The sequence below is a fragment of the Pongo abelii genome, chromosome 12 (genome assembly GCF_028885655.2).
Source record: "Pongo abelii isolate AG06213 chromosome 12, NHGRI_mPonAbe1-v2.0_pri, whole genome shotgun sequence".
NCBI lineage: Eukaryota > Metazoa > Chordata > Mammalia > Primates > Hominidae > Pongo > Pongo abelii.
Window position 1 is genome coordinate 40,207,438 of NC_071997.2, and position 26,316 is coordinate 40,233,753.

Consider the following 26,316-nt stretch of genomic DNA (forward strand, 5'->3'; position numbering starts at 1 on the left):
CCCAGGTTGGTGACCACAGGGAGGTGCTGGGAGGGTGTTGTGCCCAGAGGGTATAGGAGCTCTGTGCACCCCCTGCCACGGTGCTCTGTGCATCTCTTCCTTTTGGCTGTTCTGGAGTAGTGTCCCTTATAATAACCAGTGATAGGAAGCTGAGTGCTTTCCTGAGTTCTGTGCGTCATTCCAGCTAATCATGGAGCCTGGGGATAGGGTTATGCAAACCCTCCATTGATAGCTGGCCGGTCAGAAGTATGAGAGGCCTGGGGCTTGTGATTGGTGTCTGAAGTGAGGGCAGCCTTATGGAGCTGAGCCCTTAACCTGTGGGGTCTGCACTAACTCTGTTTAGTAAGTGTTAGAATTGAGTTGTGCATAAAAGCAGTTCGGACTAGGCTGGCCCTAGAGGAGATGACAGGCCTGGTGCAGATTCACCTGGGAAGGGAAGGCAGCTGATGAACAGGGGCTGCGGGATACTCTCCTGGGCTGCCTGGAGCCAGTCTATGGCCCCAAAAGCATAGTGTGTAGGGTTTTAGACTGGAATCCAGGAGAGACTGGAGAGAAGCCCCAGTCTGCCCTCCACCTCCTGCCCCGCCCAACCAGTTCCTCTAGACTGATGTTCTCCTCTCTCCTATGACTTTCTACCCTAGGGGGGGTCTCTGTGAGCCACTAATTGATTTAGAAAAGAGAAAAGAAAGCAAATGAAACCAAGAGTCAGAGTCTTTTAGTGGGCTGGGCTTAGGGTTCCTTTATCAGATGGATGTCTCTGTCTTTCTTGCATATTGGTGACTTTGGATGCACTGAATGCAGCTGCATTACAGGAAAAACATGTCCACCTCACACAAATAATGGAAGAGGGTTCCAAAGCCCCAGGCTCACCAAATGCAGGAGAAGCCACCCTCTTGTCATCTAAAGTGTGCTGCTGCCTCAGCAACGGGCCCAGAGAGCACTCAAAACGAGTGTTGAGTTCCAGGCCCGCATAGCAGTGCTGGGGGAGGAAGCTGCTCTGGGTCCATCGGGGCAGACCCACTCCTCCTAGCACCTAGATCCCTCCGTCTGGTCTGGGACTACCTGTTTTTCATCAAACTTACTTTACTGCAAGTTTCTTTCTTTTTTTTTTTTTTTTTGAGACGGACTCACTCTGTCGCCCAGGCTAGAGTGCAATGGCGCGATCTTGGCTCACTGCAAGCTCTGCCTCCCAGGTTCACGCCATTCTCCTGCCTCCGCCTCCCAAGTAGCTGGGACCACAGGGGCCTGCCACCACGCCTGGCTAATTTTTTTGTATTTTTAGTAGAGACGGGATACTGCAAGTTTCTTTACTCCACCTACAACCCAGACATTGGCAGAGTTCCCCTCCCATCCTTAGAGATAGAGGGTAAAACCACATGTTTGGAGGTTTAAAGATTTCCCAGAAGTCTTTTTCTAATTTTCTGGTATTAAATTGAAAAGAAAATAGAATGCACAGATGAAACATACAAGGTGATGAATTTTCGCAAAGTCAATGTGCTGTGCAAGCAGGACTCAGGTCAGAAAACAGATTTATCCCAAATTTATCTGATAAGAGGACCCCAAATGTTCCTCAGGCATGCTGACTGCTCAGCCTCCTACTCCGTGACATCTCCATATGTGCAACACCACCTCCCCACAGCTCCTGTGGAAGGCCTGGATTGCTGCCATGTGACCTTGGAAATGTCATTTCTCCTTCTGGCCATGCTGGGTTGAAGTTAAATGATTTCATATATTGTCTTCCTCCGTTAATCCTTCCAGTGGCTTCTCTTTATATCCACATTAAAACCCAAGTACCTTTCTTGCCTATGTAGTAGGCAGCCTCACTAATGGCTCCCCGTGATCCACACCCCTGGGATAAACATCCTTGTGCAACGCCCTCCCTTTGAGTGTGGACTAGACCCTGTTCTAATCACAGAATATGGCAAAAGTGATGGGATATCTCCTCCAAGCTTTAGTTGTTAGTAACCATGGCTGACATTTTCTCAGATCTTCTCAGCTCTCTCTTTCCCCCTTTCTCCCTCCTCTCTTTCTCCTTTCCTGTCTCTGAGCCCTGGCTCTGGGGAGCAGCTGCTCTGTTGGGAGCTGCCCTGAGGGGAGGCTCCTGTGGCTTAGGACCCAGAGAGGACAACAGAGGGGAACTTGGCCCTTCAGTCCACGTGGAATCCTTCCAATAGCCCCATGAATGAGCTTGAAAATGGATCCCGCCCCAGTTGAGTCTCAGAGGAGACCTCAGCCCAGCCCCCTGAAAGACCTGTTGAGCTGGGCTGGGCTCAACAGCATCCTGTTGAGCACCCTGTTGAGCTGTGGTAGAAGCACCCTGTTGAGCTGGGCTGGGCCTGGGTCTGTGGAAACAGAGATAGTGAGTGCCCATTGTTATGGGCAGCTACGGTTGGGGCAGTGTTTCCACACAGCAGTGGGGCCCTCATACAGTGGACCTGGCCCAAGATCTGCTCCACCCTTCCCTCCCTCCCCTGCTCTCCCCCCAGCTCCCTCCAGCCATGCTGTCCCCCTTTCTAAGCTCCTCTCTGGACAAACTCGTGCCTGCCCTAGAGCCCCTGCACAGTTCCACCTCCCCACACGGTGCTGGAAATGCCTGCAGGGCCGGCTCCCCCTTGTCATTCTGCTCATGGCATGAATGTCACCTCAGGGAGGCCTTTTCAGATCCCCCCACCATGAAGTGGCCCCCAGCCTCCCCTGCAGCAGTTGCTTTACTTCGACACAGCACTTGCTCCTTTCCCCACTTATATGTTTTGTGGCTTGGTCCCTCTCCCCCTCCGGATGGTGCACTCCTGGAGGGCAGGGACCATACCATGTCTGTCTTTTTCACTGCAGCACCCAAGCTTAACTCAGGCCCTGGAACAAGGTATGTGCTCTGGTCATCATGACTGAATGAGTAAATGAGAGGATCTGGAGCCCCTCACTCCCACATCCTACCACGGACCAGCTCGGACTGTGGAGATGGATGCTGACAATAGGAGATGCAGGTCAGGTTGGAGGCAGGGGAATGGCCTGAATGACCCCTGGCTCTTCCCTGGCTCAGGCGCTCCGGCAGAACACAGTGGGCACATGTCTCCCCCTGGTGGCCAGAGCTAGCACTGCATCCAAATAAGGAAAACCACAACACAGAACTTGCAAGGCAAATCCACGCTCCCACATCCCAGGGGGCAAAAATCCAAGAGGATTGAGAGAAATATCAGAAACCCCTCTTACCCCTACTGCCAGCACTGGCCTGGGGTCCAGACACTTCCAAGGCCTCCTCACCACATCCAGGCAGGTGGCCCCGGCTCCACTTCCACAGTAGGAGGACCTGAGGCTCCCACACGGGGGTCTTTGCCCTTGTCCAGGGATGCGTTGTCCATGCTCTGCCGCTCCAAGTCTCAGTGCATCAACCGCCCTGCCTCTCTCTGCTCAGAAGGAAATCCAGGGGTAGAAAGCATTTTCTAAGAACCTTGGAGCACAGTGGGTCACCTATGGAGAGCTGGGGCAACGGAGGCTTTCTGAGCCTGTGGGACTCTTGGGCTGACCCATGCCAAGCACCTCAGTATGTAGGGAAGGAAACTGAGGTCTTCTTTCCTGTAGCCCCTTCAGTCTAGGGGGCTCATCCTGGTTGAAGGTGCGCAGAGCAGTGGACACAGGACCCCAGGCCCTGCTTTCCCCTGACTGCCGTGGAGGTGGCACCAGACCAGGCTGACCCAGGGGACCTTAGGGATCCCCCAGCCTGGCCTCCTGGCATCTCTCCCTTTCCCATGCTATGGGCCCTGGTCATGGTGCTGGTGATTGGATGCTGCTGTCTGTAGCAGAGCTGCCTCAGCCTCTTTCTTCTTTCCCCTTGTTACCTCCCCAGGATCTGCTTCTCCTCCCATCCTACCCTTAGTCACCCCCTGTGACGTCAGCTTGTGTGTGCCTGTGGGTATGCACCTGTGGGGATGCTGAGAGGAAACAGCCTCTCCTGGGAAAAGTGAGTCAGGGTCTGCAGGATTTTAGGGGCTCCGATTCCCAAAGCAACCCCATGGGATATGGTTCAGCCCTGGCCTAGGAGACGGTAACTGGACTCTGCCCATGTCCTGTGTCCTGGGCCAGCCCCTCCTCTCTCTGGGCCTGGGTTTCCCAAGTGTCTAATGAGGGGTTGGACTGGAATTGCATATGGAAGCCTCAGTGTGGACCTGTCTGGCTCCCTCCATACCTGGTGGGTGAGTGGGATGTGCTCTGGGTTACCCTTGGGCCTCCTCATGAGTGGACGTGCGTGAACCTTGGAGGGGATGCCTGGGCCTCATGCCCATGGCCACACATGCACACAGGGTCTGCATGGGCCCCAGGCGGCAGGTGCACCAGAGCCACACTGCACAGCACATTGCATGGCACCAATGGTTCCTCCAGCGTGTGTCCCACGTGTCCCCTGGTTCCTGTCTCCTGCAAACAGGAAGTAAGCCAACCTTACTTAACCACATGGACTTGGGGGAAGGGAGTATTTCCCCAAGGGGAAACTGACCTATTAGAAGTGGCCATGGATGTGGGACTGGCGAGAGCCCCAGATCTTTACAATCATGCCGGTCGCCTACACCCCTGCCTCTTGCAGAAGCATGTGTCCCAGGGAAGGGCAGGACTGGTCCCAGCTCGCAGAGATTCAGGGAAAAGTGAGTGCCTCAGCTGGGGTTAGATTTGTCTACACACAGCAGAAAGTTCAGAACAGTTGTGGCATAGACAAGAGAGAGTGATTTCTTTCTCCTGTTAAAGAACTCTGGAGGTGGCTGTCCATGCTGACCCGGGCTGTCCCCATGGCCATCAGCCAGCACCTGTCCTGCTGTCCCAGAGTCTCAGTAGCTGACTTCTGTCCTCAATGCTGTCTCTGGACCCCAGAGGGCTATGCTTCAGAGATAGGAAGAGGAGAGAAGGAAGGACCAAGACCTGCTCAGCTGTGTGAGTTCCAGGCAGACAGCCTCTGTGAGCCCCTCACAGTGCCTCTGCTCATGCCCAGTTAGCTTGGACTTGTTCTAGTCACCTTAGCTACAAGGTAGGTTAGTTAGGAGCGGTAGCCTTTTTGCTTGGCAAATTGCTGCCCAGGATAAAACCGAGTCCCCTGTTCTTAAGAAACAGGGAAGTATGAAAATCCCGGGTGAAGACCAGCATTGTCTCCCTACACTGAACTGCAAGATGAAGGGGAGGAATTGAGTTACTCTTAGATAAATTGGAAATTTATTTGTCTACAACAGACTGTTTTCTTGGTATGTATTCATTGAAGAGAGAGAAAAAGTCATGGCTCTCAGTTAGGATGTGTGAGTAGGAAGACTGCTTTCAGTGCCTAAGCAGGATGATAGGAAGTGATGTGTTGGCTTCCACCTGTCTGTAATTTGTGAGGAGCTCTGAGAAAATCCTCTTGTTTCATCAATGGGGCAAGGCCGGCACAGGGGTTTATGTAGACTTTTAGGCAAGCAGCATGTTCCTAAAAGCTAAGACTAATTTAAATCTCTAAATTAAAAAAGTAGAATGGTTTGACCCCACCATTTTGACTAGAAATATTTCAATTCTCATAGTGAAGATTAATAATACAAATAATCCACACAAAATGGATAATGGTTAAAACTATATGTGGTATAACTTATGATGACTAAAAATTGTCAGAAGAAAAATATTTTGGAAAATATTTTGTTGTGTTTAATTTGATCCTGAAAAGTTGACTTAAAGAAATACTGATCCCTAAAGAAAACTTATGATAGCAGAATCTGTAGTCAGTTAATTTTGATGTGGCCCAAAATAGAGTCATTTAAATACAAAATAAATAATCCTGATAAAATAGTTTTGGTGAATTAAAAATAAGAGTCAATGAGCTAGAGGCTGGGCATAGTGGCTCACATCTGTAATTCCAGCACTTTGGCAGGCTGAGGCAGGTGGATCACTTGAGGCCAGGAGTTCAAGACCCACCTGGCCAAACAAAAAGTAGCCATGCATGGGTGAGGCATGCCTGTAATACCAGCTACTCAGGAGACTGAGGCAGGAGAACGGCTTGAACCCAGGAGGTGGAGGTTGCAGAGAGCCGAGATGATGCCACTGCACTCCAGCCTGGGTGACAGAGCAAGACTCTGTATTAAAAAAATAAAAAATAAAGTGGATGAGTTAGAACTGGGTTTCTATCCTTTATTTTTATAAAACGGATCAAGGTTTTAACATGTCTGAATAAAATTTGCCACGGGCAGCTGCCTAACCTTGACCTGCTCAATCTCTTCCAGACCTTCTGCCAGAAAGTGGGCCTGCTGTGCACGCTTCAGGATAAGCTGCGGCCCCAGGACTGGACGTTGTTGGACGAACCGCTGCAGGGCCTGCAGACACTGCTGCTCATGATTTTGCGGCAGGCCTCCCATGGCCTTTTCCTGCGCTACCATGTGGAGGCCCTAACCCTGCGTCGCATCAGTAGCTTCCGCCAGTACAAGTATGACCTGGTGGCAGTGGGCAAGGCTTTGGAGGGCATGTTCTGCAAGCTCAACCACCTCCTGGAGCACCCGCACCAGCCGTTCTTCCTCTACCTGCTCCCAACCCTGTCCTGCTTCGTCTCCATCGGCCTCTACATGCCCGCCACCAGCTTCTTGCTCCTGGTCCTTGGTTTCAAGGCTCTGCAACTGTGGATGCAGCTGCATGAGGCTGGAGTGGCCTTGAGGAGTTCAGGGGGGCCCCTGGCCCTAGTGTCCCCCCTCCCCCAGCACAGGGTGGTAAGCACACAGGTCCCAGGCAGGGGCTGGATGGCTCTGAAGCTGGTAGCCCTGATCTACCTAGTACTGCAGCTGGGCTGCATCGCCCTCACCAACTTCTGACTGGACTTCCTGCTGGCCGCCACTATGGTGCTACCGCTGTGCTCGCCGAGCCTTTGGGCCCTGGACCCTCTATGTTGCCCTGCTGGTGTTGACAAGCCCGGCAGCCATGCTCCTTGGCAGCCCATTTCTGTGGTGGGAGCTGCAGGAGGCGCCACTGTCACTGGCCGAGGGCTGGCAGCTCTTCCTGGCAGCGCTGGCCCAGGGTGTGCTGGAGCACCACACCTAAGGCGCCCTGCTCTTCCCACTGCTGTCCCCGGGCCTCTACCCTTGCTGGCTGCTTTTCTGGAATGTGCTCTTCTGGAAGTGAGATCTGCCTGTCCAGCACACCAGGCTGGGACAGAGACTCCCCAAGGACCCCATCTGCCTCCTTCTGGGGAAATAAACAAATGCCTGTTTCAGCTGCTTAAAAAAAAAATTTTAAAAAAATGCCCTGGAAAATACTGTATTAGCAAAAAGATTTAAAGATTAGTATAATTCTGATTTAAATGTTTTATTTAGCACAGAATCAAACATTGCACAGTAACAAAGTTTTCTGAGACAAAATGGCTGGGTTTAAATGGGTTTAAATGTCTAGAAAAATACTTAGCTAACAGTGTGGTTAAATTTTTACTTATTTTATTTATTTTTGAGATGGAGTTTCACTCTTGTTGCCCAGGCTGGAGTGCAGTGGTGCGATCTCAGCTCACCACAACCTCCACCTCCAAGGTTCAAGTGATTTTCCTGTCTCAGCCTCCTGAGTAGCTGGGATTAGAGGCACTTGCCACCACGCCCAGCTAAGTTTTGTATTTTCAGTAGAGATGGGGTTTCGCCATGTTGACCAGGCTGGCCTCGAACTCCTGACCTCAGGTGATCCACCATTCTCAGCCTCCCGAAGTGCTGGAATTACAGGCGTGGGCCACTGCCCCTGGTCAAGTTTTTTTTCTTTTTTTCTTTGTTTTTTCTTTTGAGATGGTGTCTCGCTCTGTTGCCCAGGCTGGAGTGCAGTGGCACGATCGAGGCTCACTGCAACCTCCGCCTCCTGGGCTTAAGCAATTCTCCTGCCTCAGCCTCCTGAGTAGCTTGGATTACGGGCGCCCACCACCACACCTGGCTAATTTTTTGTATTTTTAGTACAGATGGGGTTTCACCATGTTGGCCAAGCTGGTCTTGAACTCCTGACCTCAAGTGATCTGCCTGCCTTGGCCTCTTAAATTGCTGTGATTACAGGCGTGAGCCACCGCACCCGGCCCCGGCCAAGTTTTTAAGCAGATACATTAGTTACATGTGCTGAAATATCAGATGACTCCCCCAGATTTCATTGACTTCACATTATATTTTGGGCCCACCAGAGGTTGCTGGCTGGGCGTTCAGGGTAGAGGCTGCTCCCCTCTGCGTGGCCATGCAGGAACCCAGAATCTTTCCATCAGGTGCCTCGGTCATCTCTGGGACCTCCTCCCACCTGCATCTATCGGTAGAAGGGGAGAGTGTGAGAAAGGCATTGGAGGCTTTTGTGGGCCAGCTCTGGAAGTGGCTCACGTTAGTCCATTGTCTCCCTTTGGCAAAAGCTGGTCATAGGACTACACCTAACACAAGGGGACTATGAACTACAGCTTTTATTTATTTATTTATTTGTTTGTTTGTTTAGGCCCCATGGGGGCTGTGAACTACAGCTTCTATTTATTTACTTATTTATTTATTGTTTAGGCACCATGGCCTACACTCCTTTATTAGAGTGAGGGTCCCTAGGACCAGCCCCCATATATGATGGGTCCACTTGAGCCTCCTTAGGCGCCCCATGAGAGAGTGATGGCTTGGGTAGGGAGCCAGGGACCTTGCCCAGCCCGACACTGGAGCAGGAGAGCGGCCTCAGTCCCTACCCCAACCCCAGGAGAGGGCGGGGCGAGAACCGGAGTCAAATCTTGGGCCGGGTCCAAGGACCTGAGCGCCCGGTTTAGGCTGGAAATGGTCTAGTTCTCAGAGGTGGTCTGATCCCTAACCAGTCCCAGGCTCAGCCCCAGCCCAGCACCACCTGGAAGGTTCAAGTACATGGAGGAGAGGAGTAAGGCGGACTTGGGCGTATGGAGAAAGGGGTGAAGGGAGAAAGAGGACTTGCGCTCAGGAGGGAGCGTGGCCTACTGGCGGGAAAGCGGGCGTGGCCGCCTGTGCGGGAGGTTGCGGATCCACAGTGGGCGAGACCAGGCCTCAGCCCCACCTCAGGGCGCGGGCTGCGCGGCCAGGTGGTGCTCCAGCAGCGGCTGGTGAGAGAAGACCTTGCAGTAGACGGGGGAAGGGCGCGCGTTCGGGCCGGTGAGTGCGCATGTGCATATTGAGCGAACTCTTCTGCGTGAAGGGCTTGGCGTAGACTGCGCACTGGAAGGCGTGCACGCAGGTGTGCGTGACCATGTGCTTGAGCAGGCAGTCGCGCAGCGAGAAGGATCGCCATCACACGGCGCACTGCTGCGGCCTCTCCCCCGAGTGGATGAACATGTGCTTGGTGTAGTTTTTCCTTGAGCTGAACGTCTTGCGACAGTGGCCGCACTCATAGGCAAGTGGCTCGGCACCTGGAGTGCGAGCAGAGGTGCCTGAGGGGGCCGTGGTGGGAGCAGCAGAGGGAGCCGGGGCCTCCCACAGCTGAGTGCCGGGGGCTGCCTCGGGCTGGAGTGTGGGGTAGAAGGCCGGTGGGGGCGCAGGGGCTGGCCCGGATGGTGCTGAAGGGGGTGGTGCGGGTGGTTCGGGAGCACCCAAGTGAAAGGGGAAGAGTGCGACAGGCGGCCCTGGCGTCTTCACGCCAGGCGGGCGGGGTCCAGCCAGTATGCAGTTGGGCTGGACAGGGGTCTCGGTGGGACAGCCTTCGGGGACAGCGCCATCCTTGTCGTGCCAAGCGGTTACATAGCTGTCTGGAAATACGTCCTCAGCTGCCCAAGATCCCGGAAGAAAATCCTTCCCACACCACTGTAGTCAGAGAGGCCAGTGGGTGCAGGGAACTCCTCGCACGCGCTGTCAGCAGCAGCAGTGAGGAAGCCGGCAGCACAGTCTGGGAAGGAAGGAGGTGCTTGGCTCTCTCCCGGGCCGCCACCTTCGCCGTCCTCGCCATCGGTCTCATCGTCAGTTTCCTCGTCATCGTTGTTACCTCGGTCGTCAGGGGCCGCGGACAGTGAGGGGTAGGCATCAAGCCCCTCGGCTTTGGCAGGTGTCGGCGGCGCGGGCAGCTGCAAACGCGCGGGCTGGCGCTGCTTACCGCTGTACGCGGCACCGGGGTGCCCCGGGGGTGCGCAGCCAGCAGGTGGCGCAGGCGGTGACGCAGCTGCTCAGGTGCGAGTGGCGGGAGCACAAGGGTGGGCAGGGGCGCGGGTGCAGAGGTGCTCGGGGCTCGAGCGCGTGCGATAATCTGCGTGCATTCATCGATAACTGTCTATGCGAAGCACCGACGCAGCCATGAGTACCTGCAGGGCTTCACTCTGTGCCACAACGAGCGAACCGCTGTACAGGAACTCGACTAGCTGTCGCACCGTCTGCACAGGCACCACCGAAGGCACACGGATCTCAGAGTGGCCGAGCAGCAGCTTGTCTTGGAAGGAGGGCGAGCCGATTGCCAGCACGCAGCGGTGCGCACGCAGCGAAGCTTCACGAATGCACACAGTCAGGTCACAGAAGTGCCCACCCAGCTTCTGCCCATTGAGGGTCTCAAGCAGAGAGCGTGAGAAGTTCTGCAGATGTATGTGGCGCACAGCCTCTGCAGCCGCCGACTCCGACTTCTCTTCAGGCACCAGGCCCGGCCGTGGCCGCCTTCTCACCGACTCCAAGGCAGCACTTCCGGGCGCTTCTCTTTATTTTTATACAGTTTTATTGAGATATAATTTACATGCTCTCCAGCCCATCTATTTCAAGTGTACCATGCAAGGGGTTTGTGTATATTCACAGAGTTGTGTATCCATCACCATCGTTTTAGAACATTCATCAGTCCAGAAGAAACCACGTACCCATCAGCAGCCACTGCCCATTTCCCTGATCTGCCCCGCCCTAGGAAATCCGTAATCACTTTCAGTCTATGGATTTGCCTATTCTAGACCATTCATATAAATGAAGTCACACAACACTGGGTCTTATGTGACTGGCTTCTATCAAAGTTTGCAAGGTTCATTTAAGTTCATGGTATGTATCAGCTTGTTACTTTTTATGTTTGACTTCTATTCTGTTATCTACACCATATTTTATCTATCTCTTCTGCAGTTTATGGGATTTAGGTTGTTTCCACGTTTTGGCTGCTCTAAATAATGCTGCTCTGAGCATTCACATACAAGCTTTTCACATGATTTCATTTCTCCAGATCTAGGAGTGCAATTGCTATATTATATGGCAACTCCGTGTTTCACTTTTTGACAAAGTGCCAGACTGCTTTTCAAAGGACAGCATCATTTTATATTCCTGCCAGCAATGTCGAGGGGTCCAGTTTTCACACATTCTCACAAACACTTATTGTTATCTGTCTCTCTAGTTATTGCCTTCCTGATGGATGTGGAGTGCTTTCTCATTGGTTTTGATTTGCATTGTTTAAATGAATTATAAGATGGAGCATGTTTTCATGTTTATTGGCCGCTTGTATATCTTCTTTGGAGAAATGTCTATTCAGATTGTCTCCCCATTTTAATATTGTGTTATTTTCTTTTTTACTATTGACTTGTGAATGTTCAAACATATATATATATATATATATTTTTTTTTTTTTTTTGAGACGGAGTCTTGCGCTGTTGCCAGGCTGGAGTGCAGTGGCATGATCTTGGCTCACTGCAACCTCTGCGTCGTGGGTTCAAGTGATTCTCCTGCCTCAGCCTCCTGAGTAGCTGGGACTACAGGCGTGCACCACCACGCCTGGCTAATTTTTGTATTTTTAGTAGAGACAGGGTTTCACCATGTTGGCCAGGATGGTCTCAATCTCCTGACCTCGTAATCCACCCACCTTGTTCTCCCAAAGTGCTGGGATTACAGGCGTGAGCCACCGCGCCTGGCCCAAACATATCCTTATACAATTCTCTTCTTAGATATAGGGTTTGCAAACATTTTATCTCACATTGTAATTATTTTTTCATTTTCTTGAAAGTCTACTTTGATACACGAATGTTTGTGAATTTTATAAAGTACAGCTTATCTATATTTTCTATTATACTTGTGGTTTTGGTATGATATCTATAAAATCATTGCCTAACCCAAGGTCACAAAGCCTCAGTCCCGTATTTTCTCCTACGTGTACTAAACTTTTAGCTCTTATATTTAGGTCTTTGATCCATTTAGGGTTAACTTTTATAAATGGTGTAAGGGAGGGAACTAACTTCAGTCTGTACATGTGAACATCAATCTGTCCCAGTACATTTTTGAAAAGACTATTCACTCCCCATTGAATTGCCTTGTCTCCCTTGTCAAAGTCACAACAATTACTGTTCTCATTTTTGTATCTGGTCACATGTTCCTAGTTAGTAACTATAACTACCTTCTTCTACTACCCATTCTGTATTCCCTTAGCTTTCAGCAAGCAACCCAGTTGGTCTTGATTCTTTATATGGGGCAATGACCCAAACTTTCCTTCCTGAAGGAATTGGGCCATTGACGGCTGTGCCTGAATTGGGTTGTTGTAGTTTTCCATTAAATTAATCACAGGGCATGGTAGTAGGTAGCACTGAAGACATCCTAGGATATTCCATGTATTCCAGAAGTATTATTTCTTACTTCTGTGGAGTAGAAGCAATTAACCCTGGGTAGTCAGGATCAACCACCTCTGCCAGCACGGTAGCTCCCTTCTTTTCCTGTCTATTCAGAGGCATGAGGAGCTCAGAGTGGACAGGGACTATCTTAACTTCCAGTTCAGTAGAATCATTTCTTTGTATTGTGGGGGTTGCATTCCTCCTTTTGGGACCAAGACTTCTAGACCAGCAGAGCATAAGATTGAGGTACAGGAAATGAAAATTTTGCTGGTGTGTCACTAGGGGTAATAGTGATGATGAGAACCAATTGGTGTGGGAGACCATGAGGGTGGATAAGGCACTCGGTAAGTCTAGACAGTAGTGTGATTTTTATGAAGTACAATTTATCAGTGGTGACAGGAACATTGAGGGTAGGAGGGGAAATTCTCATACATAGTGTCTGTTTCAGTGAGAACAAGACACTGCCTCTTCTATGATGGAGGTGGTTCAGAGCCACAGCCAGGTTACCTTGGGAGTGGAAGTCCATGTTGCAGAGCCCAGGCATCACCACCCCTGCCACCATGGCCACTGTATTCCTGAGCCCATTGAGCAATGACAGGGGTGGCTGGGGAAAGAGGCTGAGTGGTGTCCACAGAACAGGTCATCCTATCTGCTTGATTATTGAAATCCTTCTCTACCAAGGCCACCCTTTGGAGAGCATTTACATAACACTCAATACACTCTTGCTTTTGGTTTACTCTTTTACTAGGTGAAACCAGTCCTAGTGGCTCAAAGTTGGGTTTTCCTATCATACTTGTCCTCAGTCCGTAGGTGAAACAACAAATGTACGGATGCTGAAAGTTGCTGAGTATGTGTCTATTCCAACCACAGGGTGGGTTCAGGGACACATTGGATCCACTGTGATACAGACATGAGCTCACACTCCATCCACCAGCTAACCTCCATAAGTCCCTACTCTGGTGGACCACAGTGATGTTTTTGGTCTCTGGGAATTCCTGTCAAATCAGAGCCAGTGTCCAGTAATTCCCCAAATATCTGAGAATTTTCTTTTCTCTAAGTCACAGTCATTCTGGTAGAAGGCTGTAGGTCCCTTTGGGGAAGACTGAGAAAAAGATTAACAATGTAAATTTTTGGCAATGTAGCAGCGTACTTCCCCAAGATCACCCAGCCTCCCCTTCACTTAAGGGGTTGTGGGCCTGTGAACTGGCTCAAGTCTGGGAATTGATTGAGGGTTTCAGATCTGTGTTTCGTTAATTTGAGTTAGTCTTTTATTCAGTTGACCTAGAATTCTTCATTTTTTAAAGAACAACTAAGACTTTGGTACAGCCCATTAGCTCTCCCTGTGGATACCATGGACTACACAATACCGTGCGTTTCTGTGAGTCAAACCATTCTGACTGCTGCTTTGACACTGCTTTCCACTGTGGTGACCACACCCACCTCATCTTTGGTGATTAAGGACAGCCCATGTTCCCTGCCACCTCAGGATTCAATTATCCTCATTTTGTTTAAAGATCCCAGTCCAGTGGCTGCAGTTCCTGCTGTAACATTTTGCCTACTGAGAGCACAAGCTCAAAGCTCTTCCAGTATACTGGGCTCCTCTCACAATATTCTTTCTCATGATCATTGTGAGACGTATATTCTGTAGATCCTCCAGTGTGAGTGAGCAGGTCTGACATAATAAATCCAGTCTCCCCGAGTTTTTGCATACCTTCCTGTACACATAAACCAAGGAAGTTGTGGCATCTCAACTTTATGTACCTTAGGTAAACTCTGATTCTGTTTCAGCCAACCAACCAAGTAACCAAACAAATAAGCAAATAGCCAACCAATCAACCAACAAGCAGGCAAGCAACAAACCAACCAACCAACCAAGCAACCAACCAACCAAGTAACCGATCAAACCAACCCTTGGAGCCCTTTCTAAAGCTTTGACCTAAAACCCTGAATCCAGAATCTCTGTTTAGAGGGCCAACATTAATAAATTTAGTCTAATCCAACTTTGTGTTACTTCCACCATGGTACCACACACTTAATATCCATTCCCACATATATTCTCCAGATTGCTTTCTGTATAAATTTGTGTGTGTGTGTGTGTGTGTGTGTGTGTGTGTGTGTGTGTGTGTGTGTAGAGAGCATCATCTGAAAAATCACACAATTTTATACATTTAGAAAAGAGAGCTTTATTTCTTATTTCCTATAAAGGTTTGCAGCCTGCAAGGTGGCCATTATGACAGGCTGGGAAGTGTGGCCTACAGCCAAGGCCAGAGGCAGGCACTTCCAGGGAGGGAAGGAGAGGACAGGAATTTGAGCCGAATGAGTTGGCTACATATACATACTCAATAGGATATCAGAGGAGCTATATCATTTTATGAGAATACTCATAAAAGAGGTCCTAACACATGCATATTCAATAAACATGCATGTTCATTCTGGGGTGGAGACTTGACATTTAAATGTATTATAATTAGGCTCTACACATCAAAAAGTGAAGCAGGGACATGACAGTACTCAGCCTCTGTAAAGGCACAGCCTCTAAAACTGGCCAGAACCAGTCCATGGAGGATGGTCTCTTATCAGGAGAAAGTTACTGAAATCAGTCCCTTGTCCAGTGAAAGCTGTCGTTAAGGTTGGTGGGGCAGGAGATCAGTTACTCAGCGTCTGTGAACTGGGTGAGTTGTAATTGTTTTAATCTTGCTTCTCTTATAGCCAGTGCTTGCTTGGCTGCTAGAGAAAAATAAAAACCATGTGGTAGTTAGAATCTAGTTTATTCTTTAAGAGTAAGGTACAAGACTTAACCCTTGCCTGGCATGGCCCTAGGTCCTGTTTATAATTTGGGGTTTTATTGCCACAAAGAGTCTGTTCTGTCAGTCTCATGATCTCTATTTTAACATTAATGCTGTTCAGTTGTTGGGTCTAAACCATAAGAGGGAGGGAGGTACAGGGAGGTATGTCTGACCTCCTGTCCTGTCATGGCCAAGAACTGAATTTTAAGATTTATTTGAGGTTCTGTTGGCCAACGGGGTCTGTTAAGTCGGGTGGGGGGCTTAGGATTTTATTTTTAGTTCTCAAGGGAGATAAAATAATTTAATCAATTGGCCCCTGTGACTGTTGGACTAACATGGCTATGATCTCTCAGACACACTTCAGGCTGGCACCCAGGCAAAATTCTATACTGTAGTAAATGCATCATGCACATTTGTAACAACATGTACATAACAATGTCACAAAATACTTTCACGGTGACACCTAGATTAGTGTTTTATTGAATAGTTGATGATATAAACTGGCTCATTTGATGCCAAGACTGACCATCACCACCATACCAAGATCATCACTGATCAGAGGCCTAACCCAAGGAGGGGGTCATGTGCAGACCAAGCGGTGGGGAGGAAAGATGCTACAGAGGAGACGGATGCCCACAGAGGCCCCTGAGCGGATACAGTGCTCACTAAGTGGTAAGTATAGACTTAACGTAGGCTGTAAGGTCTCCCCCTGTGCAAATGGGACCCCATCCACTTGAGAGTCAAGGGTCTGTTTGGGTGGCAGGGATAGCCACTTCTGAAGGTAGAAAGGAAAATAAGCCACCAAATTGGTATCTTTCTGTGAAATGGACATCGTGCTTAGAATCTCCATTTTCCCCACAACATGGAGTAATAAGTATTGTCATCTGCATTTTATAGCTGAGGAATCTGACTCAACAAAATTAAATTACTCGCCTAAGCAATTAGCAATTAGCAATTAACCAAGTCTTTCTGACTCAGAAACCCAGCTGTTGCCTGTTCATATCCAGCCCCCTGTATTGGGATCAAGATCTGCCCTATTCTCAATGCAGCAAGATCCAGGCAGATCACACTGGACTCCCAGCACTGAATCTGGCTCAAGGGGACATCAAATTTGACTGGGTCATGGGGCTCAAGAGCATCACTCTCAAAAATAGAAGTACAGGAAGAGGCGCTGGCCCTAAACAGCATTTGCAGGCGGATCCCATGTTAATCGTAAGGGTCAGGACTCTCTCACTGTCTGTCTCTCTCTCCGTCTCTCCTCTAGGGCTGACCCCACATTGGACACCGCTGCATCCATGTCCATCACACAACACAGCTGCCTTTTCTTCTGCCTGCTTATGGGAAAGTCCCCTCTTCTCCTCCGTTTTCTTCTCTTCCTGCCCTATCACACTGTGCACTTCTCCCTTTCCTTAAAGAACCACCATCAACTTTAGGAGGAGGGAAAGGGGTGGCTCTGGCAGGAAAAGCCAGAATCCCCTCTAGCCAGCAGAGAGAGAGGAATGGCTGCATGTTTTCTCCCCCAATCCAAGGCACTGGGTCTTGGCTGGGTTGCAGGTTCCAAGCTGCTCTCCTGCTGTGTCGGTGAGTTCTGGTCAACCTGCAACCTCCTGATGTGGCCATTGCAGTTCATCGAGTCTTCAGGGACTCCCCATGGCCTGGAGTACTTTGCCTTGCTTACACGGGAGAGGAGAATGGATTTATAGAGAACATCATCTAAATCCAACTTGACCATTGCGTGGCCACACTTGCTAGATTGCTGTAGTCTAAATCTAGCATTGTAGAAAGATGGGGGAGCTTGAAGCTGCACAAACCCAGGTCTGGAACTGGCTCCTTACCTTGGAAGGTGAATGATCCTGGCAGGACTCTTAGCCTCCCTGGGCCTCAGTTTCTTTATCTGTTTCATAGGAATGAGGATCTCTGCTGGGTGGTTGGGTGATGTGGGGGCTGTGTGAAAACAGCTTGTCAATACAAGCCAAAATAGAAATATTTCTCCACAGAGTATGAAGGTCAAATGAGAGAAGACATTTAAATTAAATGGAAAATTAAAATGGTAAAAAAAAGGCAAAGCTGTATTGAAAGTTCCGAGCTTCTCTATAAGGAGCTTTTTGACTATGTAAGAATCCTGTACTCGTTCTTCCTAAATATAAAAAAAAAAAGTTGAAGGAGGCAGAAGGGAGAGTGATGCACGATGGGCGAGGACTTCACCTGCTGTTGCTGGCTTTGAGGATGGAGGAAGGAGGCCACAAACCTAGAAACTGGAGCCCCTAGAAGCTAGAAAAGGCAGGGACCCGATTCTTCCCTTGAGCCTCCAGAAGGGACATAGCCCCGCCAGCACCTTGACTTTAGCCCAGTGAGATCCTCTTAGGACTTTTGGCAACCAGAACTATAAGACAGAAATGGAAGCTACTGAGTCTGTAGCTGTTTGTTGCAGCAGCAATAGAAAACTAATGCAGAGCCCAAGAAATCACTGGTGATGAGATTGGGAAAGTGGGCTCAGGAGGTCTGGATGTGTGATGAGATGGGGAAAGTGGGCTCAGGAGGTCTGGATCTGTGATGAGATGGGGAAAGTGGGCTCAGGAGGTCTGGATCTGTGATGAGATGGGGGAAGTGCGCTCAGGAGGTCTGGATCTGTGATGAGATGGGGAAAGTGGGCTCAGGAGGTCTGGATCTGTGATGAGATGGGGGAAGTGGGCTCAGGAGGTCTGGATCTGGGGTGGGGATCTGGAGTGGAAGGGGAATTCATTTGTTCATTGTCTATCCTTTTGCATTGATTGAATTTTTTTCTATATATATGTGAATTTTCACAATAAAATTTTTTTCCAAAATAAAAGAAACAAAAGGGGCTTTTTGCAACCCAATTCCTATCTATGTCTGAGTCCACTTGTATTGAATGAGTCTTTCTGCTAACGTCTTTATATTTGGGTGACAATCTGAATGTCAGTGACCAATCAGAGCAGAGGCAGACCTTGGAGTGGGCAGGGCATCCTGAGGGCCCTGATTCCTGCCATGAGGCATAACCCTTTAGGTGCCAGACCATGGGGAGGTCCAGGGGTTGCAGGGGAGGGCTGTGCATCTGCAATTGCTCTCAGGCAGCTTCCGGTGGTGGCAATTGGTGAATCTACACAGTGGTGCTTCAATATTGTCACAACCCTGCTGTCTCTCATGCTCTCAAAAAGCATTTCTCTTACCTGTGACAGACCTCCTATACCTAACAGCTTGCAAAAATGTTCCAGGTTAATGAGAATAATCTCTCGGAGCCATACCTCCCTGCTTGGGGTCTCAGTTTCCCCATCTGTCTCCAGACAAGTTAGGCTAGAAGGCCCCTGAGCTTCAGTCCCTCTATCCCCCTCCTGTCACCCAGACCTGATCTGGGTCTTGCACCCTGGGTGCAGCATGACAGGGGTGGGCAGGGGCTGGCTCTGGGCCAGAGGACCCTTTCTGATGGACTTCGGCTGTTGACCTTCCAGGGGAGACTGGTCAACCTCACAAGAGTCATAAGGTGAGTAGCGGTGGGCAGATCCATCCCCCTCATCTTAGATTTATGGGGATACAGAGAGAAAGAGGAGACACTCCAGGAAGACCTGCAGGTGGGAGTACCAGGTTGAAACCAAGGACACCTTCCTGGAGGAGCTGCTGTTTGAGCCAGCTCTGAGAACAGGTGGGGACAGGACTGGAGAGGAGGAGGGGGTCCCCTATGAGCAAAGACTGGCCACCACCCCATCTAACACCCCCACAGGGCCCCTGTGGCATCCCTGTCCAGTCCCTGTCACCACCCAGTTTTTTTCCTCTGGACCCAGGAATTCAAAGTAAGCAAGGAGGTCCGCTGCTCCAGTTGGCTGCAAATAATTACAACCTTGAGCCCAAGCAGCACTTTGGGTCCTGGTTTGGGACCATGAAGCGGCTCGGTGAGACTGAGAGGTAAGGCCAGGGCAGGAATTGGGACAGTAGGATTGAACTCTTCCTGGGGGCCAGCCCCAGAAAGCCTGTGGCCATGGCCTCTTGGTCAACATCAGATCCTGTGGTCTGGCAATGCCTGGGGTACCCAGACCTCACTCTGGACAGGCCCTGGGAGGGGGCCCTGGTGAGATTCCCGGCAGCCTCACAGCCACTCTTCTGTCCGTAGCTACAACCTGTCATGCCAGCTGGAGGCTCCATCCCAGTTGGCTGGGAGCACAAAGGCCAGGAAGATAGACATCACCCACCACAGGGGCCAGTCGGGGCCTGAACCAGGGCGGGCAGAGGTTGGCTGTCTTGGGCTATGGGTGGGCTCAGGGAGTCAGAGAGCAAGGGACTAGCCTCCCATCCTACTGCTGACCAGCCTGTGACTGGGGAGAGTCACCTTACTTCTCTGGGCCTCAGATTCCCCCTCTGTGGAGTGACGCTAAATGATCTCTCTGGAGACTGGGATCAATGGGGCACTATTGATTGACCAGGCACTCAGCACATGCCTGGAGCACACACTGCAAGGCTGTGGTGGGGAGGTGGCCTGGGTCCCTGGGGAGGCACCCATGTGTGCCTGCCCTTCTGACCAGCCACCAGGCCCTCAGGGCAGAGCCCACTACCAGCAGCAGCTCATACCCCGAGACCAGCTCAGAGGCAGCCCCTACCTCAGCAGCAGGGACATCACAGACACTTTGAGCTGGTTCTAGGGCGGCTTCTCCAGCTCCCACGTGGAGAGGGGTCCCAGCTGAGTCCCACTCATGTGGAGTCTCATGCCCCTGAAAGTGCCATTCACCACTGGCCAGGCTCATGAGGCCACATGACGGGGGGTCACTGGGGAGGAGATATGGGGGGAACAGAGGGGTGGTTGAACTTTTGTATAATAGGCAGTGCAAGTGTTTACCGTTTGGGAGGGGAAAGATTTGTTATTATTCAATGCTGCACTTGAATATTGTACTAAAATCCAGTTTCTCTATAACCTGGGAGTTGCTCTTTTGTTCTTTCTTTTCCTGTCTTAATTCAAATGAGATGCAGACTCTCACAGTCCACAGTCGATTAAGAAATCTTGCAGGGCCATCAGGTTATGTCTTAGAGAGCAGGGTTTCAGTACCATCAGCCTGGCAAGGAGCTGGGCCTGCCCCTCAGAGCTCCCAGGACTGCGAGATTTGGCACATTCACAGGGCACTGTCACAGCCTCTGAAACACGCTGTCTTTAAAGACATTTGCAGGCTGGACGCGGTGGCTCACTCCTGTAATCCCAGCACTTTGGGAGGCAGAAGCGGGTGGCTCACTTGAGGTCAGGAGTTCGAGACCAACATGGCCAACATGGCAAAACCCCATCTCTACTAAAAATACAAAAAATTAGCCAGGTGTGGTGGCAGGTGCCTGTAATTCCAGCTACTCAGGGGGCTGAGGTAGGAGAATTGCTTGAACCCGGGAGGCGGAGGTTGCAGTGAGCAGAGATCGCACTACTGCACTCCAGTCTGGGCAACAAGAGCAAAACTTCATCTCAAAAAAAAATAAATAAATAAAATAAAAAAGACATTTGCAAGGACCATGTCCTCACCCAGAATGGTGCCTGCCTTTCTACAGTTTTTCAGGAAGAGGAAACATTTTCTGCTTCTCTCACTGAGGTTTTTTTTAACCACCCATTAGGAACCTATAGATTTCAGGATCAAACACTGGGATTCCCTCAGCACTGAAGGAGGAAAATTGCAAACAGAGCTGAAAGTGCAATGTGGAAAGGTCAGGCTGAGGAAGGTTCTTAGCCAGTAAACCAAGGGCAGAAAGGACACTGCCTCCTCAATCTCCCACTAGGGAACCTGTGGTTCTTGTCCCCTGACCTCAGAATTCCTTGTCATGTTTGTTTTGTCTCCAAGGGAAGGGTTTGCATTACAGAATTTAAGGCTAGAGTGGGCCTTGTGCAGTTAACATTAACCCTCTCTCTCCTTCGCTGGCCGAGGTGAAGTCCGGGACCATGTAGTTCTGACGTCTACTCTCTCGGGGGATCACCAGTTCACCCACCTCACCCGGCAAGCTGGGCCCTAGTTTGGCAATAGGCATCTTCCACCCACCTGGGAGGCAGGGTTCAACACTCTGCCTCTGACCTTGTTTCCTTCCTCTGCCACCTGCTTAGGCAGCCAGAAGGGGTTGTCCAGCCAGCCTGGGCTTTGGCGCTCCTCAGGCAGGTGGAGGAAGTTTCAGGCACCTGGCTCCTCAGGTGTCTGCCAGGCCTGCCCAGCAGGGCTCTCTTGATCCAGCTAGAACTGGCCAGAACTGACTTACTCAGGAATGTGTAGACTTTGGCATCAGGGGCTGCTTTAATTTGCACAATTTCCAAATACCTCTTTTTTCTTCTTTTTCTGATGAGTCATCTCCCTAGACTTGCATTTTAAAGAGATAGATAGTTATCAGGTTCCAGAGAAGACATGCTAGAACATTTATTTCTCAAAGGCACAGAGCTGAGACTTCAGGTTTAGATACTATCATTTGCCTAAACCAAAAAGGAGGGTGTAGGTAAAGTTCTAGTCAAGACAGGATGGCCAGGAAAAACACCTTAAACCAAGGGAAGGCTTGCTTTACTGATTTAAGCCAATAGCTTCTTTATCATAAGACTTCCCAGTAATTTAGTCCTTCCTCTTTCAGTGCACAGAGACATACCCCTCCTTACAAATAAAAATTTTCTTTTTTTAAAAATTTTTCTTTCAACAAGTTCTGAATGTTTTAATTTAAAATTAATAAATCACAATTCTGTATTACTTTTAAGATTGTTTAAAAATGACACATTTCAAAATTAACCAAAGTATATTTCTGTTACAGGTTAGTTTATCCATGTAACTTAAGAATAAACCACAGTGTAGCTCCCTTAACCAAAGAGCCAGGTTTTAATGACAAGTCGGTTGCCAGCAATGGACATGCAGGTAACTATCGAAGAAGTCATAACTACAATTCCCAAACTGCTTCTATCAATGGAAAAGCCCTTTGTTGAGTCACAAGCCTGAAGCGAGGCCTTGGCACATAGTTAGTGAGGATGATCTTTGACTTAGGAGGGAAGTGCCTCTGAGCGCATGAGGATCACAGTCTTCTCATCTCGTTGGTTTTCTGTTTCATTGGTAGCATCTTCTTTATCATAATCCATCCAACTGTTTACAAAGAATGGTAAAATTTGGAACTCAGGTGGCACTGCAGCTTTCTGCCAGAAATAAACCAGTTTCTATAATTCAGTAATAGCTGTACAAGGCCAATATATTCCAGAGAAAAATGAAATCAAGAATTATATTGAAAACAGAGACCATTAAGTGCTCTAAATATGTTTCATTAATTATTTTACTCATTTTTCTGAAAACCTTGCCTTATCAATAAAAAACAGTGACTTCTCTCCTTATAATTGCATCTTATCATAGATATAGTGGAAATAAAATAATGGAAATAAAACCTGCTAGTTTCCCCAATGTATACTACAACAGCAAAATTATTTTCTATTCATGATTTATACTACTGCAGGATGGCAAGCAGTGGGGAAGTTAATGGGGGAAGGGGATGGTGGGAACAAAATGCCAGAACCAAACCACAGATACTTGAACAACACCTACTCCAAAAGCAAAACAATGAATAAAGGAGAAGGAGAGGAGAGGAAAAAAGAGAAAGGGAGGGGAGGGGATAAGGGAAGGCACTCAAATAATTAATGCTACAGGTCTCAGACCTTTTAGAATCTTTAAAAGAAACAAATTATTGCTATCAACACACATATCTCATTTTCCTTTCTCGTTTTTTACATTAATAGTCTCTACTTATTTGAAAAAAAAAAAACAAAACTAAAGTAACTCAACATCTCAAATGATCTATTAATTCACCAAGATATACTCTGTCGCTCAAGTTCTCATAGATAATACCACACTGCTGACGACCTGGGGCAATGCCGCCGCCGCCAAGTCTCTACGGTTGATTTGCTATCAGCTGCTTCTCTGTAACACTAACATTTTCTTTCATGAGTATAATCTCTTCTCACTATATCAGAGCTCACCAAGGTTCACGTCTCTCACTCTGCCTCTGCTGCTAGTCCCAAATATTTTTCTCCTTTAAGTGGAAAAAAGCTAATTTTTAAATTCCTGAAAATTCACTGGTTATTATATTATTTGCCATGGGAGGGGGTATCTGTGAGGTGAGGGAGGATTAATGAAAAACAAAAAGAACAAACCTAAACCTAAAAGTGCAACATATACAGAAATTTATTTCCAAATTGAAGGGGGAAAGGAGGGAAGAGGAAGGTAGTGGCACTAACCAAAGTCATAAAGCCCAGGTTAGAACAAGAACAAATCACTTTGGTTCCTAGAGCCAAACCTGAAGGGGAAACAGGCAGAAGGGAAGACAAAATGGGAAGAAGTCTACTGTCAATGGGAATCTTTTTCTATCTCAATGATTTAGTTATAAATAGAGATTATTAGTCTTCCCTCTATACATGTAACAAATGCCAAACTTACTACCACGAAATTTCTAAAACTGACTTTTTCATATTTGTTAAAAAAGGTAAAAATCACATACTTTTCTTCCCTTCCTTCAGGTCAAGTTCTGAACTAAAATATTACATGTAACAACAGCTGGTCCTAACTTTTATACAAAGTGAAACTATATAGAGCTCCTTTGCCAACATAAGGAGCTACATAATTTCTATTACACTTGCCTAGGCGTGAGAAACACAAAAGCAACTCAAAAGGAGCAAGTCCAGGAAAAGGAAAGCTATGAAGGAGAGAAAGACTAGCAGATGAAACACATACTCTGAAAAACTCCAATCTGCCATTCAAGTATTGGAAATACCCCAAAGGGGACAATGAATGGGATCTATTACAACAAAGTCAGCAAAGTAAAATGCAAATCTCACACATGATAAATGGCCCTGATAGGCTGTTTGCTGAAAGACCTAAGGCTAGTGATTCAGTCCACAATTCCTTTTGGACCCTAAAGAAGGGGTTCATATAAAAGTCATACTTTTCTTTTTGCAATTTTCTCTTGGTTGTCTTCAGAGAATAGTCATTTGCTTCTTTCATTCAGGTTATGCAGACCATTTCTTTAAACCCCAAAAAGAGTAATAATTTTGATATACTAAAAGGCTTCTTGTAGAAAATGGAAAAAAGAGTATGAGGCCACAGCAGTGATGTTAACGGTTACTCTTCATTGCTTCTTTAGCTGCCATGATCAGTGGTGTCAAGCTAGATAACAGTTTGGCCAGTTTCAGGAAAGGATGCTGTAATAATTCTTTGGCTGAACCCCTTTTTTCCACATCCATTTCCAAACATCGATTTAAGGAATCCTGAAATATTGGGGAAAGTTTCTCTGGATTCTGAAGTTCTGGGGTTCCAATAGTTGCCTCAAGGGATTTTCATTGAGGTATGGAGGCTCTCCTTCTACCGTCTCAATAGCCATGATACCCAGAGACCATATGTCGACTTTAGGGCCAAAAGCTTTCCGTGTAACCACCTCTGGTGCCATCCAGTATGGCGTTCCGACCATGGTACTACGTTTGCTCTGCTCAGGGGTGATCTGGGCACAGAAACCAAAATCAGTGAGCTTAACCGATCCTCCCATTCCCAAAAGTACATTGTCATTTTGATGTCTCTGTGGATCACTTGATTAGCATGTAAAAACTCCAATGCCTGTAAACACTCTCTGCATACAGCGGCAATCTGTGCTTCATCCATGCAGGTTTCTGTTACCACATCAGTGAGTGACCCCCCAGCAAGGTATTCCATGACCACAAACAATTCATCTCCTACCAGGTAACTGTCCAAGAAGTTAACTATGTTGGGATTTTTTAATTCTTTCATCACCAGAATCTCATTAATGATCAATTCCTTCTTTGGCTGTTTCTGTAAATTAATTTGTTTGATAGCAACCTCCTGTCCCAATGCAAGGTCAGTAGCAGTGAAAACTGTACCAGAAGCCCCTTGTCCGATTTTTTTTCGTATCTTGTATATTTTTTCTTAGGGTCACCCATGCTCACAATAGTTCTTAATTTCTCCATAATCTCTTCATCTGTCATCTTAGTCTTCTTTTTCTGTTTGAAAAATTTTCTTCATAGATGTAAATTTCTTTTACAAAAATGTTTCAAAATAACCAGATGAAAATCATCCTTATGCCAGAAAGACCTGTTTTTTTTTTTCTCATTAATAGAAACGAAACAGTAAGTATTTGTTGTATTGACATACTTAGGCTCAGACCTATGTTTAACAAGAAAGCCTAATAATAGCACTGTGGTTAGACTCTAGCCTATTTTTCCAAACCATCATTTAATTATTTAGGAAATAAAGGATCAAATACCTTTCATTCATCTGATATGATCCTTTAAAACACATTCCACTAATAAGTCCAATTTGGAACAGCTGAAAATCTTTTAGTAAAAGCTTTTTAAAGATGAGCTCGTGGCTTAGTGTAAATTTCACAAGCTTAATTAGGTCAAATGGAAGAAACTCAGATGAGTAGTTGCCCAATCAGAGCCCATTATTTGTAAGTCATCAGCCCCCTTCATGACCTTAAAACTCTCCTCTGACCTAATTATTGCAAACCTATATACAACAAAGTGAAAGGATTAATTTTCATTCATCAACCTCTCAATCCTAGATTTTCAAAGAAAAAACCTATCTAAGGAATACTTAACAAAACCAGACAGGAAAATTAGAGCCTGCATACTTAAGAGTCAAATTTGTTCCACTACAGCCAGGTCACATACAATTACATCATTTGGTTCTTCATACACTCTAGAACTGACCAGGACAGAGTTTAGCATAGAAAAACTGTAAGAAATAGGTTCCTAAACATAGAAATTGCAAAGTTCAAAAGGGTATGAAGAAAACTAATATAAATGAGAGACTCCCCTCCCTCTGTTTTAAAGAAATACATGTTCTGTAAAAATATACGTAATTTTTACAAATACATTTATAAGTTGTTTTTATCTTAAAAACTGGGGATATTTCATATTTATAACTAATTATTGAGCCTTAAGTTTTCTTGGCCATTTCTAGGCTAATAAACTAAGAATCATTTAAACTAAGCCAAAGTAGAATAGATATAAAAGTCCTGAACACTTCAACTTCCTATTCTTCAAGAAGTATACCTGGC

The 26,316-nt window shown here is 47.8% G+C and overlaps 1 protein-coding gene and 2 pseudogenes across 1 annotated transcript; 1 reads left to right on the forward strand and 2 right to left on the reverse strand.

Annotated features, from left to right (window-relative positions):
- Nucleotides 1–4,544: 4,544 nt before the first annotated feature.
- On the forward strand, nt 4,545–6,803 carry LOC100440635 (glycosylphosphatidylinositol anchor attachment 1 protein-like). The gene is made up of 2 exons (XM_054546698.1): nt 4,545–4,634; nt 6,156–6,803. Exons 1-2 carry the CDS (start codon nt 4,545–4,547, stop codon nt 6,801–6,803), a joined length of 738 nt encoding a protein of 245 aa, XP_054402673.1.
- A 2,055-nt stretch (nt 6,804–8,858) lies between these two features.
- On the reverse strand, nt 8,859–13,004 carry LOC100441005 (zinc finger and BTB domain-containing protein 45-like; annotated as a pseudogene).
- An 8,918-nt stretch (nt 13,005–21,922) lies between these two features.
- On the reverse strand, nt 21,923–25,256 carry LOC100940032 (serine/threonine-protein kinase PAK 2-like; annotated as a pseudogene).
- Nucleotides 25,257–26,316: the final 1,060 nt, after the last annotated feature.

Coding starts and splice junctions, on each gene's coding strand:
- LOC100440635 (XM_054546698.1), top strand. CDS start 4,545: ATGCCGGTCGCCTACACCCCTGCCTCTTGCAGAAGCATGTGTCCCAGG. Junction 4,635..6,155: donor TCGCAGAGATTCAGGGAAAA/GTGAGTGCCTCA, acceptor AAACGGATCAAG/GTTTTAACATGTCTGAATAA.